This window comes from Melanerpes formicivorus, unplaced genomic scaffold (assembly GCF_026170545.1).
Source record: "Melanerpes formicivorus ecotype bairdi unplaced genomic scaffold, bMelFor1.0.p_v2 SCAF_8, whole genome shotgun sequence".
Taxonomy (NCBI): Eukaryota; Metazoa; Chordata; class Aves; order Piciformes; family Picidae; genus Melanerpes; species Melanerpes formicivorus.
Window position 1 is genome coordinate 14,137,335 of NW_027142360.1, and position 12,936 is coordinate 14,150,270.

At 45.6% G+C, this 12,936-nt stretch overlaps 1 protein-coding gene across 2 annotated transcripts in view; it reads right to left on the reverse strand.

The window, feature by feature from the left end:
* Positions 1-7,410: 7,410 nt before the first annotated feature.
* Positions 7,411-12,936, reverse strand: part of ATP6V0A4 (ATPase H+ transporting V0 subunit a4) — a 28,009-nt gene continuing 22,483 nt past the window's right edge. For both annotated transcript variants that reach the window (XM_068141689.1, XM_068141688.1), the window contains exons 18-21: positions 12,692-12,826; positions 11,629-11,746; positions 8,804-8,975; positions 7,411-7,777 (exon numbers count right to left, since the gene is read on the reverse strand). In XM_068141689.1, coding sequence (XP_067997790.1) covers positions 7,684-7,777; positions 8,804-8,975; positions 11,629-11,746; positions 12,692-12,826 — 519 coding nt within the window. In that variant the 3' untranslated portion in view covers positions 7,411-7,683. The remainder of the gene's footprint in view (positions 7,778-8,803; positions 8,976-11,628; positions 11,747-12,691; positions 12,827-12,936) is intronic.

Below are 12,936 nucleotides of genomic sequence, written 5' to 3' on the forward strand. Positions count from 1 at the left end.
AATTCAGGTGTGCATTGTAAAAGGCACCAGAACACTGAGGCACCTGGCTTCTGTTCCCCCTACTCGTTGGGGACAAGAATGACAATCTGTTACCTCCTGACAGTCCAGCATAGGTCATAAGCAGTGGACCAGAGCATTAAGGTGCCCCCTCAACACACAGGGCTCTTGCTTCCCTTATCACCTGGGAACAGTAATGATAATCAGTTGACAGCCTGGTAAACTTGTACTTGGGTTGTGGCCCAAAGGGAGCGATATCAGAGAACCATCATCTAGCAAGTTCTGGGCATGTGCAGCTGGTGGAAAGTACCAGAGTAGTGTATCACTTAAGTTGGGCTGGCATGACCCATAAATCATGATCCTAAACACCACCCTTTGAGCTCTTCTGGATCACTGCAGGCTGTGACCAGCATCTCCCCTGAGCTGGGATGCCTCTTAGGACCATTGGCCAGCAAAGTCAATAGAAGGCCAAGGCAAGTCAACCTCCTTGCAGCTCAATTATTCTTTGTTGAGGAATGCTAACACATTGGAGTGTTTAGACCAAACTTGAAGAGGGAAATTTCAACTATAGGCTAAGTGTTTGATTACACATATTTGCCTTCACAAGTGTGAGTGTCTGTATGTTTTGCTGGATACAAATATTTCTCTCCATCTGTGTGCATTTGTATGGTCTGTGTTTATCCACATATACATACTTCAGTTTAGGATAACCTGCAGTAAGGTGAATCTTGTCACTCTTGAATCTGTATTCTAGTTGCTGCTTCACCATAATATTTTCTGCTGAATTACTTTTTAATATTTAAACTGGTAAGTCACTGAGTGCTGCTAAAATTCAATCTTTTGCTTTGCCACATACCATTAATAAATTTTGAATTATTGCTAAACCATAGCTGTGTGAAACATAGCATCCATGAAAGATATTTCTTACTACAGAGCCTTAAAAAAATACAACCAAAGCCCAACCAAAAACAACACAGGAACTTCACAAAGTAAGTTAGTTAAACTGACAGAGATCGGGCAACATGTTGCACTGGCTGTTTTTATGTGAAGTCCAGACCTTAGGGAAGACTGGAGGCCCGCTAACACAAGAGAAAGTGTGACTACATCTCCAGCCTGGAGGTGAGTGAAGTGCAGAGGTACCCAAAATATGCTGCAACTTTGAGAGCCATGACATGGCCATCAGCAGGCTGCCCCTGTTGGAGGCAGATATTGCTACCCCCTAACCCCAACCCCAGCTGCCCTGGCAGGGCTAGTAAGAAGCAAGCACTGAACTCCTCCCCACCTAGCCTGCACCTTGCCAGCACAGAACTTCCTGCTGTAAACCTGTTCCTCTCTCTTGTTCCCCACCATGCTAATACCTTTTCTCTCAGGTTAGAAAAAGCACAGTGGTGCACTCTGGGTGGCAACAGGGAAGAGCTGGCTTTCTTCCTCAGTGCTTCTGATTTCTTACACTAGATCCTTTGGCCTAATCACAGCAGCTTTTCCTGGTAAGAAAAGCTCATCTTAATCTCATGGCAGGGATTAAGCACACTGCTTGCTTTAACCCACAAGCTTTCCTGCCAAGTGCATGCTGAGACATGGGCGGGGGGTGTCAACTTATCTTCAATTAGATGACATCCTCTCTTTTGATGACCTCCCTTCAGAGTTGCTGGACTTGGTCCAGGCAGCAGTCACGGCTACCCAGCAGGGGAAGCTGCAGTAGAGTGAGATCTTGAGGGAATGAATAACTGAGAGATCTAACGAAAAATACAAAATCCCAGCTAAGAGAGAGGGCAGCATCAACACGGAAAAGCACAGAGTTACAGTGCTCCCAGGCTTGATACTTTAAAAGCATTAAAGTGAGGTACAGTTTTAAGGAGGTCGTTAAGGGCTAATGGTAGATTAGTTGGGTCACATACACTGACCTTGCTGTTACAGATTGTTACAGTCCAGCATCCAAGAGAGCACACAAGATACTGCTTACAGCTGTCTCTCAGCAGTGTCTTCAGAGGGAGCAATAGCTGTCAGCAGCACGCAGTGCCACCACATGACTATGCTGGCCAAAAGCTAAGGTCCATTTCTAAGTGAAACCATCTCAAGAACAGCCAAACAAGCTTGGAAGAGCTATGAAAAGAGGTAAATCTTTACTGGGTGCCAAAACACAAAGGGCTTTCCAACAACAAAATCCAGAGACCTGCTTTTCTCTTTTTCTGATCCCTTATGATTAGAGATCTGCAAACACATTCTGCCTTAAACTGCTATATCATGCCTGTATTTGGCTAAACAGTCACTCTCCTCCAAAGTCTCTGGTGGACACAGCCCAGGCACTGAAAAGCCGGGCTGGGGCATCCCCAGGACAAGGATCAAGCTCTGGGCCCTTGCCCACACATCCTGATTCTGGGTTACTCTTAAATTTTGCTGAGAGGTGCTAGAGTGTTTCACTGGTGCTCACACACTCTGGGCCACGTGCCAACACTCTGGGCAGCACTGCAGCTCTTCTAGAAAAGGGGGAAAAAAACAGTTCCTGGTGCTGCTGGGCAGAATTCCCAAATGAGCCTTAGGTGCTCAAGCAGAAGGGTGCAGCACCACCTCTAACACCCCATAGAATCCAGGACACCCTCAGAGGTGTCAGGATGGCAGATAACACCTACGGGAGATCCACACTGCTCTCAAATAGCAGCAGATGAGCAGGCAGGAGACCTTCTCCAGCATCACAACACCAGAAATCTGTGTAGTACCTGCATCCCCTTCTGTCCAGGTACTGGGGTAGCAGAAGAAAAATTAAAGCATGCAAGAAGCCACTGTTCAGCCTGCTCTCTGGCACTGTATGCTCTGCTCCAGCATTTATGTATGAAAGAGAGAGATTTAGATGCAACACTTCAGTAACTGTTCCTACTGAACCCATCCATGGTTTGCTCATCCCAAATGTTTGCAGCTCTGTTTGCCTTGATGGAGTAGCTAGTGTCTATCACACCTCTCTGAGGAGATGCAAGTGTCCTTCTATTTGTAAATCCCACTGAAAATACAAAATGCCAATTACACAAGCCAAAAGAGCAGCAGTGACAAAGCTGCTGCTAGCAGGGAAAAGACAGCTCCTCTGGAAGCAAACCAGAGTGTAGTGAAACTCCTGTGGGGACCCAGTGGAAGGACCCTGTGACCCCCACATCAGAAAGCTGCAAATCCCCAAAGGATTCTGCACATGAGACCTGCTGGAAATTTTGTCGATAAAGCCAGGGAATTCCTGCATGACATACAAGTGATCAGATATGCCCACTATAAAGCCAAGGCTCAATTTATATATATATATACTGAAGCATTCTTACCTCTGCCTCTGCAATGTCTCAGGCTCTTCTTCTTTTCTGTCTGTTTCTTTCCCTTCTCTTATTTTCTTTTAACAGTGTTGGTGATGCTGTGGGTTTGGGATGTAACTCCTGGGAGTCAGGTTTCCTGCTTGTTGGGCACAGGTAGGTCCCTCTCCACCCCCTGCCTCCGCCTCCAAGAAGTAGGTGTTGCAGGTGGGATGTCCCAATGCTCACCTGTGCTGGTTCTGCAGCACCTCTAGGTCCTCCACAGAGGCTACCCAGCACAGGTGATGCTGCTCGCCCATCCCTTCTTTTGGGGATGGCCCCAGTAAGATGGAGAACAACATCAGGATATTTTAGCTGACAGGTTGCAGGGGCAGGTCTGGCAGCATCAGCACCCATGTAAGGTTCCTTTCCCATCCTCTGAAAAGCCATGACCAGTGACTGGGCGCTGCAGCCACCAGCCCCTCTTAGACCAGATGAAGCCAACTCAGGTATCAACACCATGAGAAAAACCAGGCCTTTTCATCTCAAGGTTCTGACCACATACCAAACTGTAGGGAGCACTTATGGCTTAAACTGACACAGGGATCCTTAGCTCACTGTGCAGCAAACCTCAGTGCCACAGGTTTTGCTGACCAGTGAAGCTGAGCTACAATAGGTATGTGCACTTGACTAAGAGTGTGTATGTTAACTTTTACTACTATCACAGTATCACAGTATCACTTAGGTTGGAAAGGACCTCGAGGATCATCGAGTCCAACCTATCAACACAGACCCCATGACTAGACCATGGCACCAAGTGCCACGTCCAATCTCCCCTTGAACGCCTCCAGGGTCGATGACTCAACCACCTCCCTGGGCAACCCATTCCAATGACGAATGACTCGCTCGGTGAAGAACTTCCTCCTCACCTCGAGTCTAAATCTCCCCTGGCGCAGCTCGAGAATGCGTCCCCCCGTTCTGGTGCTGGTCTACTCAAGACTATTGGCATTGAGGAAGACTAGTGAAGATGCTGGGACATTTTTTTGTCTCTTTCTTGTGTGAGTTCCCCAAATCCTTCTGTTTTGTAATACATACTCTGAGCTGGCAGCAATGCTGCAATACTATTATCTAAGCATTTAACTCCCACACCAAATCTCATGCTTTCAAGAATCAGGAAGATGTTTGCCACCATCCAACATATGCTGTTTCACAGCCTTATTTTACATGTTCTTAATATTGGCTAATATTCAGCTACAGCTGAATATTATTGTCATCTGCTGAACATGATGCATGATTCAGGCTGACAGATCCATACCATTATGTTTTCTTTACAAAAAAATCAGTGTGTGTGTGTGCAGAGAAGGATGGAGAGGTCTTGATATTCTAACTTCCTATCATGGAAAGTAAAAAATGACCAAAATACTAGTGAAATTCTTAGCCACAGAGATGTGCTTTCAGGCCCAGGTGTTTGGGATTGGGCAAAGGGATACTATGTCTATGACACTCCTTTAACCACCTCACAATATTTCAGTTCTCACAGAAATGCAGAGACTGATCAGTGTGAAGCACGAACAGAAACTTCTACATATGTGAAAGCTTCAGGAGAAACAAAACAGAAAGGATGGGAAGAAAGGTCTCTATGCAGGCCAAGAAAAGATGGAGTGCCATCATCTGGGCAGTAAACAGTGAGGAAAGTACTGTTTGCTTCAAGAGCCGGAGGCCAGGCTCCAAGAAACTATTGGCTCCTGAAGGTTATGAAAGCTCAATCCAAAAACCACTTCATATCACCAGAGGATCTAAGACTTGACACAAATTTGATACTGGTCTGTATCACAGTATCACTAAGGTTGGAAGAGACCTCAAAGATCATCAAGTCCAACCTGTCACCACAGACCTCATGACAAGTACTCATCCTCCACACCACTGAAGCTGGCCACACAGAGCAATGGCTCTTATGAGATGGATTTAAAAGTCCAGGACAGAATGCGAGTGACTGAAACCAATTTGATGACTTTGTTATTCCTTTCTTTTCCTACATGGTCATTCACTGAGGTTTTTTACAGCAGTTTCCTGCAAAATTCATGTCACCAGGTCTTACAAGCAAACCCCTTTCTACCAATGGTAGAAAGGAGTTTGGATGCTTTGGATGCAGTCACCCATCCCTCCCTAATCCCAGGTCTGCCCTGGATGGGCACATTGAGGTCCTGGCTTTGGAAGTTCCCAGTCTGGTGATTACAAGTCATACCTCCTCCAGAGGAAGCCACCAGAACGTTGCACCAAGGTTTACTAGTCTGCAACAGTGGTTTCTCCTAGATCTGACCACACCTCATGAGCACATTTGCAGTATTAGCTAGAAAACATGGTTCCATTCAGCTGTGCTAGGTAACAGTCACTGCTCTGCTCCAAAATGCCCCTCATCTTTTGCTGGAAAACCTTTTACAAACAAGGCAACCTGGAACATTTCTGGGCTTTTAGAGAATTCTTCAAAACAACTCAAATGAAAGCCAGGGCTCTCCTCAACGTGTGTAAGAACAACCCTGCTTCTCAGCAGTATTATGTCTGAATGCTCCCTGATTGGAAGTGGGCTTGGTCCTCTCGTGGAGTGGGGAAGTGCCATTGCCATATCTCAAGTGCTCAAGGGAGCCACAGGCTCTGCTGTGTTATTCAGTTGCACACAGAAGGGGAGTGCTGAATACAGAATTAAGCAAAACATTGGAATGGCTGTTCAGTAAACAACAGACCGTCTTGTCACCTGCAGTATTCACAGAATAACTTGTTTTTCTTGCTTAAAATGTAAGCCTCAGACAAAGAAGCAAAACACCAAGAAGCTCTAAAAGGAAAGGATATCCTGTTTCAGGCAATTGCCTTCTCAGTTACATTGCAATTGCATGGAAGGGTACAATGAAGGTAAAACATGTGTTTGTGCAGAAAAACCTCCCACTGTTTCATAAAGCAAATTGTTTGCTCTCCATTTAGTAATGCATCAAACTCCTCTGGCCTTTCATGCATCAAGGCAGCTTTGCTCCTGAATAGGCACAAACAAATAGGCTGGAAGGGAGCAAAGGGGATGTTCATATGTTGTGCAAGTGCTACCCCATCTGCATTCTATCTATATAGTTTTTGTCTGTACGTACATTACCCATGCCTGAAGAACTGGTGGCCACATGTGGGTCATGGACACAATGCTGTGCACATCCCTTCTGAGTTCTAGCTGCAGCTTCAACCCCAAGCTGTTGTTAAAAGGGGAAAAAGACTACTCATGGCTCCAATGGTAATAGTGCCCAACACCACTACATCTTGAGACCACAAGGGAAATTGTAGAACAATTGCTTTGCCTGGGGCTGCATTTTCTCTCCATCACTGTAGAGAAAGGTGGTTCTCATGCCTGACTACTGCAGACTTACTGTGTCCACTGCTGAGAACACTCCCAGGTGGGTTTCTTGGGTGGAGCTTGATATCAGTGTGAGATTTAAAAATAGGGCTTGTTTGGTCAAACATCATGGAAGAGAGCACTGTGACCTCCGAAGCCACTGGTGTGCTGTGCTGGGATTTTGCATCCACTGTGGTTAAAAAAAGAGCCTGTTATGATTAACTCTTTTCAAAGATTAGCAATTCATGGACACATAGGAAACATCACAATACATCAACATTTCAAATTCATCTCAACTGTTTTGATTCCTCCTTTTTGTTCATTAGGTATCAGCACTTTAACACAATTTGGTTTAACCCCTCATCTTGAAAATACAGCACAGGGAGTCATCTTAAGTTTCCAGTTAGGGAAAATTCAACAGAGATACATAAATTCTCTGCCAATGTGGAAGCTGGTGCACTCTTTTGTTTACACAGCTCAAAACTAACACTTTTGTTAAGTGATGATGTGTGCAAATGCCCATAACCCAGTGCTATAAAGCCCTGGAGCAAACCAGATAAAAAGAAGATTGTTGTAGTAAAGCATGCAGAAAATTGCAAGCCTGCAATATGATCTGCCTTTGAGCTGGTTTGCATTGTGTGCTAAATGAAGGGCTGCAATTTTATAAGGGTCTTGATTGTTGTCATATGATCAACCACAGCTTGAAACAACAGCTGAGACATATTTTCTTCAGAAAGATGCCACAAAGAGGAGGCAGTAAATGCAGCAAAACACATGTGAGTTGATCATTAATAACCAATTTAATTCAAAAGTCACATTTATTCTTTTCAACCAGGCACCTGACCCAATCAAATGCTGAGGACCAGGGTCTAGGCAGCCCATCTGGTGTGGTTCAGCTCTCAGTTGATATAGCAGTATATGTGCATGCAGTTTCTACAGTTACTCTTCTTTCAAGGGCATATCCCATTCTATTCCATTCCCTACTCTGTGGGGAAGCGACCACAGCAAAACACAGCCTGGTCTGAGGAGTGAAGCAGAGATGTACCGGCTTCACTCTTCTGCTGTGCCATCAATGATGTGCCTGAAGGAGAATGGAGAAAATTTGTGCCCAGCTCCAACGTAGAACTTGTTCTGGAATTCCACCCTGGGGAAGCAGAGAGGTGGACATCAGAGCAGCCAGCAGGCAGCACCTACAGCCAGCCAAGAAGCCAAAAATAGAAAAAGCACCCACAGGAAGAGGGAGGCCACAAGAGATGGTGGCCTCTGAGCTGGGAACATTGGCTTCTTCTGGAGCCAGCAGTGAGACACATGCAATGCAGGGAGATAGCCAGCACTCATCAGCTTTGACTTTCCATTGATCATGAGGCCGGTTGGCAGGACCTTGCCCATTTGCTAAACTGCTTCTACTAGCTCTGAGAATTGGAATAATTGCCTGCTGGTAGCACACACGAGTGGGAGACAGACTTCTGCCCTTCCACACACAATGTCAGCAGTGAGAAAGGACACAGCTTGTGTGTTCAGGCAGGATGTCAAGTTAGGATGGTGCTGAGAAGTGATTTTTAACCTTGGTCTAGTTTTACATACTAGTTTGATAGTGCATCTGCACTGCTCTCTTTGTCTGGACTGGTGCCTAGTTAAAGCAGGCATGACCTAACTTGAGACTGGTTTGCCACAATGGCAAAACAGCCTGGAGATCAATTTGGGCTAAAGATACCAGCACTGCCCCAAGTTTATTGAAGGTTTTGCAGCTCTGGCTGAACTCTCCCTGCCATTGGTTGTCCCCAGCTGTCTTGTTTGTTGGTACATCTAGGTGGGATACACAACCATTGGTGTGGCTTTGGTGCCTTCATGCCTTATCATGCAGGTCAAAGTGGCCTTGGTGGTGCTGTGTGTTTACCAGGGCAAACCTGCAGGCTGCCATTTGCACACATGCCCACAGTCACAGTAGGACAGCAAAGCTGCTCCATGGAGCAGCTCAGAGATGAAGCAGGGTGCTCTGTCCTCTCTTTGGAGGAGCATTCCTCGCTTCCTTTGCTAAGGGAGATAATGTCCTTATGAACAGGTAACAGCGCAGCATGTCTAACACTGGCCGGTGCAGTCACCTCTTTCCACAGCCCAATTCCTCCCAAAGACTGCTCTGGGAAAAGCTCCAGACAACCACAGCACCTACCAGTGCAGACGCAAGGCATGCAGAAAGGCCGAAAGCCCCTCCATGACAAGCAGGATGGCTACTGTCAGCACTGCAAATGCCGCGAAGATAACGAACATGACGATGAGGCCTGCCCGGCTGCTGTTACTGAGCCCACTGTGCATCACCATGGTCCAAAGGACTTCTGACAGTTCTGCAAAAGGAAATAAAGGGGAAACCTTTAATAAAGGGGAAACCTTTAATAAAGGGGAAATAAAGGGGATTGCCTTTGGGTCAAGGCAATCCCAGGCACAAATACCGACTGGGCAGTGACTGGCTGGAAAGTAGCCCTGAGGAGAGAGACCTGGGGGTGCTGGTGGACAAAAAGCTCAACATGAGCTCTCAGTGTGCACTTGCAGCCCGCAAAGCCAATCAGATCCTGGGCTGCAGCAGGAGAAGTGTGGCCAGCAGGGCAAGGGAGGTGATTCTCCCCCTGTGCTCAGCTCTGGTGAGACTCCACCTGGAGTACTGCCTCCAGTTCTGGAGCCCCTATTACAAGAAGGATATGGACGTGCTGGAACATGTCCAGAGAAGGGCCACGAGGATGATCAGAGGGCTGGAGCACCTCTCCTGTGAGGACAGACTGAAGGAGTTGGGGCTGTTCAGTCTGCAGAAGAGAAGGCTCCGAGGTGACCTAATTGTTGCCTTCCAGTATCTGAAGGGGGCCTACAGGAAGGCTGGGGAAGGACTTCTCAGGATCTCAGGTAGTGACAGGACTAGGGGGAATGGAATGAAGCTGGAGGTGGGGAGATTCAGGCTGGATGTGAGGAGGAGGTTCTTCACCATGAGAGTGGTGAAACCCTGGAATGGGTTGCCCAGGGAGGTGGTCGGGGCCCCATCCCTGGAGGTGTTTAAGACCAGGTTGGATGAGGCTCTGGCCAGGCTGATCTAGTGTGGGGTGTCCCTGCCCATGGCAGGGGGGTTGGAACTAGATGATCCTTGTGGTCCCTTCCAACCCTGACTGATACTATGATACTATGAAACAGTGGTGCTCAACAGCTGTGAACAGACACAACATGTAGCCTGGCAGCTCACCCATTTTACCAAGTGAGATGAGGTGGCCTAGGATAAAATGTACCTGGCAGTAAACACGTATGGCCACCCTGCCTCTCCAGGATGGCCAGGGAAGAAAAGTGGATGCAGATTGTTTCCTGTTATTCCTCTTCGCTGTGTTAGAAGCTGTTGGTACTGTTATGGCTTGGCTTTGCATCACAAGTCCATGCACTACCAAGACTGCTGTTACCCTGGCATGACACAGTCAATTTAATTTACAGCTCTTTAACATGGCAGATAAGCAGTATGTGGAGCCTTCTACAACTGCCTGCTGCTAAATCCCAGTGAACATGATCGATTGACATAGTCAATGCCTGTGTAGATTAGGTTAGAAGTTGTACTGACTGATGTTAGCTAAGACCCACACGAGATATGTAATTCCCATCTGTTCTCCAGGCCACTTCTTTTAGAATAAGCTATGGTATGAAAAAAAAAGGCAACTGGTTGGTTCCACCCAGTGTAGGCTGCATTAGCCTTTAGGTTGCTGCATGCTCTTAAAGGTTGTTTTTTCCCCTGCACAGGTTTATATAAACATTCACAGCACTGGTATATCTGATGTGCCCTGTCTGCTCAATAACATATTCCTAACTTAACTACCCCAGTCACACAGGCTAAATTCAGGGCTGAGCAATTTGGCTGTTGTGATACAGGCAAAACGGGAACTTAGCTCACCTCTTCTTGATGCAGGTGCCTCAGTCACCAGTTCAGCCTTTTGTTTTGCCTGTCACTGGTCCTTGAGCTATGTTTAAATTCAATGGCTGTTACATTAGGTGACAACATATTTAAGGGATCCCTTGCAACTGCTGCCCTCAGGAAAAAGAATCCTGTCAGTGCCAGCTTGTAAGGCTGCAAAGGAATATGGTGGTTTTTCCAGGCAGAATTCTAAGGTAAAACATGACACTGCCTTTAGCTAAACTTTTTAGTTTGTTTATTTTATCTTATTTTTATATCTGTCCTCTATTTAAAAATAATGTGTATGAGCTTCTACTCAAGTCCTACTAAACTCGTACAGATCACCCTTGTCAGTCCATGGTGTGATTCCCCCTTTTGTTTTCCCTTTCTGTATGCCCAGTTCTTTAGGGCAGGCACAACTCCTAGCCAGAGGCAGTACAGCAATAGTGAAATAAAAATATTTGGGGAACATTAAAGTAGTTGAAAATCTGAAATTTCTCCCTGAGGCAATGCCTAGTATTTGAGCATTTGGGTTTATTATGAACCAAGACAAAAAACACTGAAATGCTGGACATTTCCCATAGAACACAAGGTCCCACTAAATGTTGTTGGCAAAAATTCCATTGAAAAGGACAAATTTCAGTTCTTGAACCAAAACTTTTGTTTCTAGTTTCTTGAACTAAATCTAAATAACTGTTTCAAGAAATTTTGACATTCACTTACATTCCCTTAAGGCTTTTAGGAAATGAAGCTATGGTTCTCATACCACCTTTACCTCTAGGGACTGGACAACTCATTTGGGCTGTGCCTCCCACCATGCCACACAAGGCATAGGGGTAGGCACATCAGCTAGTAAATGTGGTCAGGAGCTGCCTGATACATAATTGCCAGGCATCACACCACTGAAAACTGAGATGGCGACCATGAAATGCTCGGATTAATGTGACCTGAAGCAAAACGTTTCGAGACACAAACATCCACAAAGACAACTTTGACTTGGAGACATTCAGAGCAGTAAACACCAACAGAAGCAGTGATCATCATGGAGTTGCTGGTGAGGTAACAGGTAGTCAATCACTCACGTGCATGGGCTAAGCTCAGTGCCCAGAGCCTCAAGTAAGATGCTGTGTTGGAGATGCAGCCAAGGCAGTATTCAATGGTATGAATAGCTTGGTGGACAAACGTGTCTCCAAAATCGAACTGAAACAAAGTAAAACCAAATGCATTCTATTAGTTCTCAGTTCAAGGCTTCCTAATTAACTCAGCAACACTCCACAAAAGGATCTTTATACTCCTTTTTCCTTGCTATATCCTGAGCAATGCAAAGATATTTCCCAGATAAGGAGACTGCTCTGAAACATGTCAATTCTGTACCACCTTCCCTTACGTTCTTCCTACAGAAACACAACTCCAGTGAAAAACAATTGTTCAGCAGCCAGATCATATTTCAGTCATAAAATTGCAAACCTTTAGATGTCAATCCAATTATTACCAACCTTTGTGATTTCTTATAGAGACAGACATTCCTATCTGTAACAGGAATGCCTATTGGCATACCTGTTTTGGTAGGTATAGATGAAATAGCTTGTTTTCTAAGTCTGTGAATGTTGCCTGTGATTGGAACAGCCTGTCATATCCAGCCTCAATAGTGTTGGTACTCCCAACTGCTACAAAGAGTCCTGTCACTTTTGAACTGTGTTACTGCATGTTGCAGAAGCCCTTTACAGTATCTGTCAAAGGAAGGCCTTCCTCCCTAGCCAGCTCTTCAGGCTGGCAACATCTAAATGCTTGTCTGCAATTCAAGGGAAAGAAAACTCTGACTATTGGAGAAGGTTTGATCTTCGCCGGGTGCAATGTGGAAGTCAAACCACCACCCCACAGGAAACAAGAGCCTGGGGCTTGTAAAATCTTGAGGTTTGCAAGAATACTTGCCCTCACTTACCAGGTAAAACTAAAGGAAAAATGGAGAGGAATTAATTCTATGAAAATTCAGTGCCTACTGTGCTTGGAAACAAGCTGTTGCAACAGTGCATCTTGGTATCTTGTTAAAAAGAAAGGCTGGCAACTTTGCAATATCCTGCTGCTTGACTTTGTGTTTTCTGCTATTGTGTCTGTCTGAATAACCTTCTGCCCACATTTCCTTACCTCTTCATCACCATCCTCATGTCCTCCATGGCCACTACCATGGTCTCCCTGGGAAGCTTTTTTAGAGTGGTTGGTCTCTGGGACATCGACCTCATTTTCATCTCCAGGGTTTCCTGACATGGCTTGAGATTGGATCTTTCCAAAACAAAATGTATTAAGCCTTTTGTGTCATGCTATAGGTTGATACCAAAATGAAGCAGACCATGGCACAGAATTGCATCAATAACCACATTACAGGTAACATA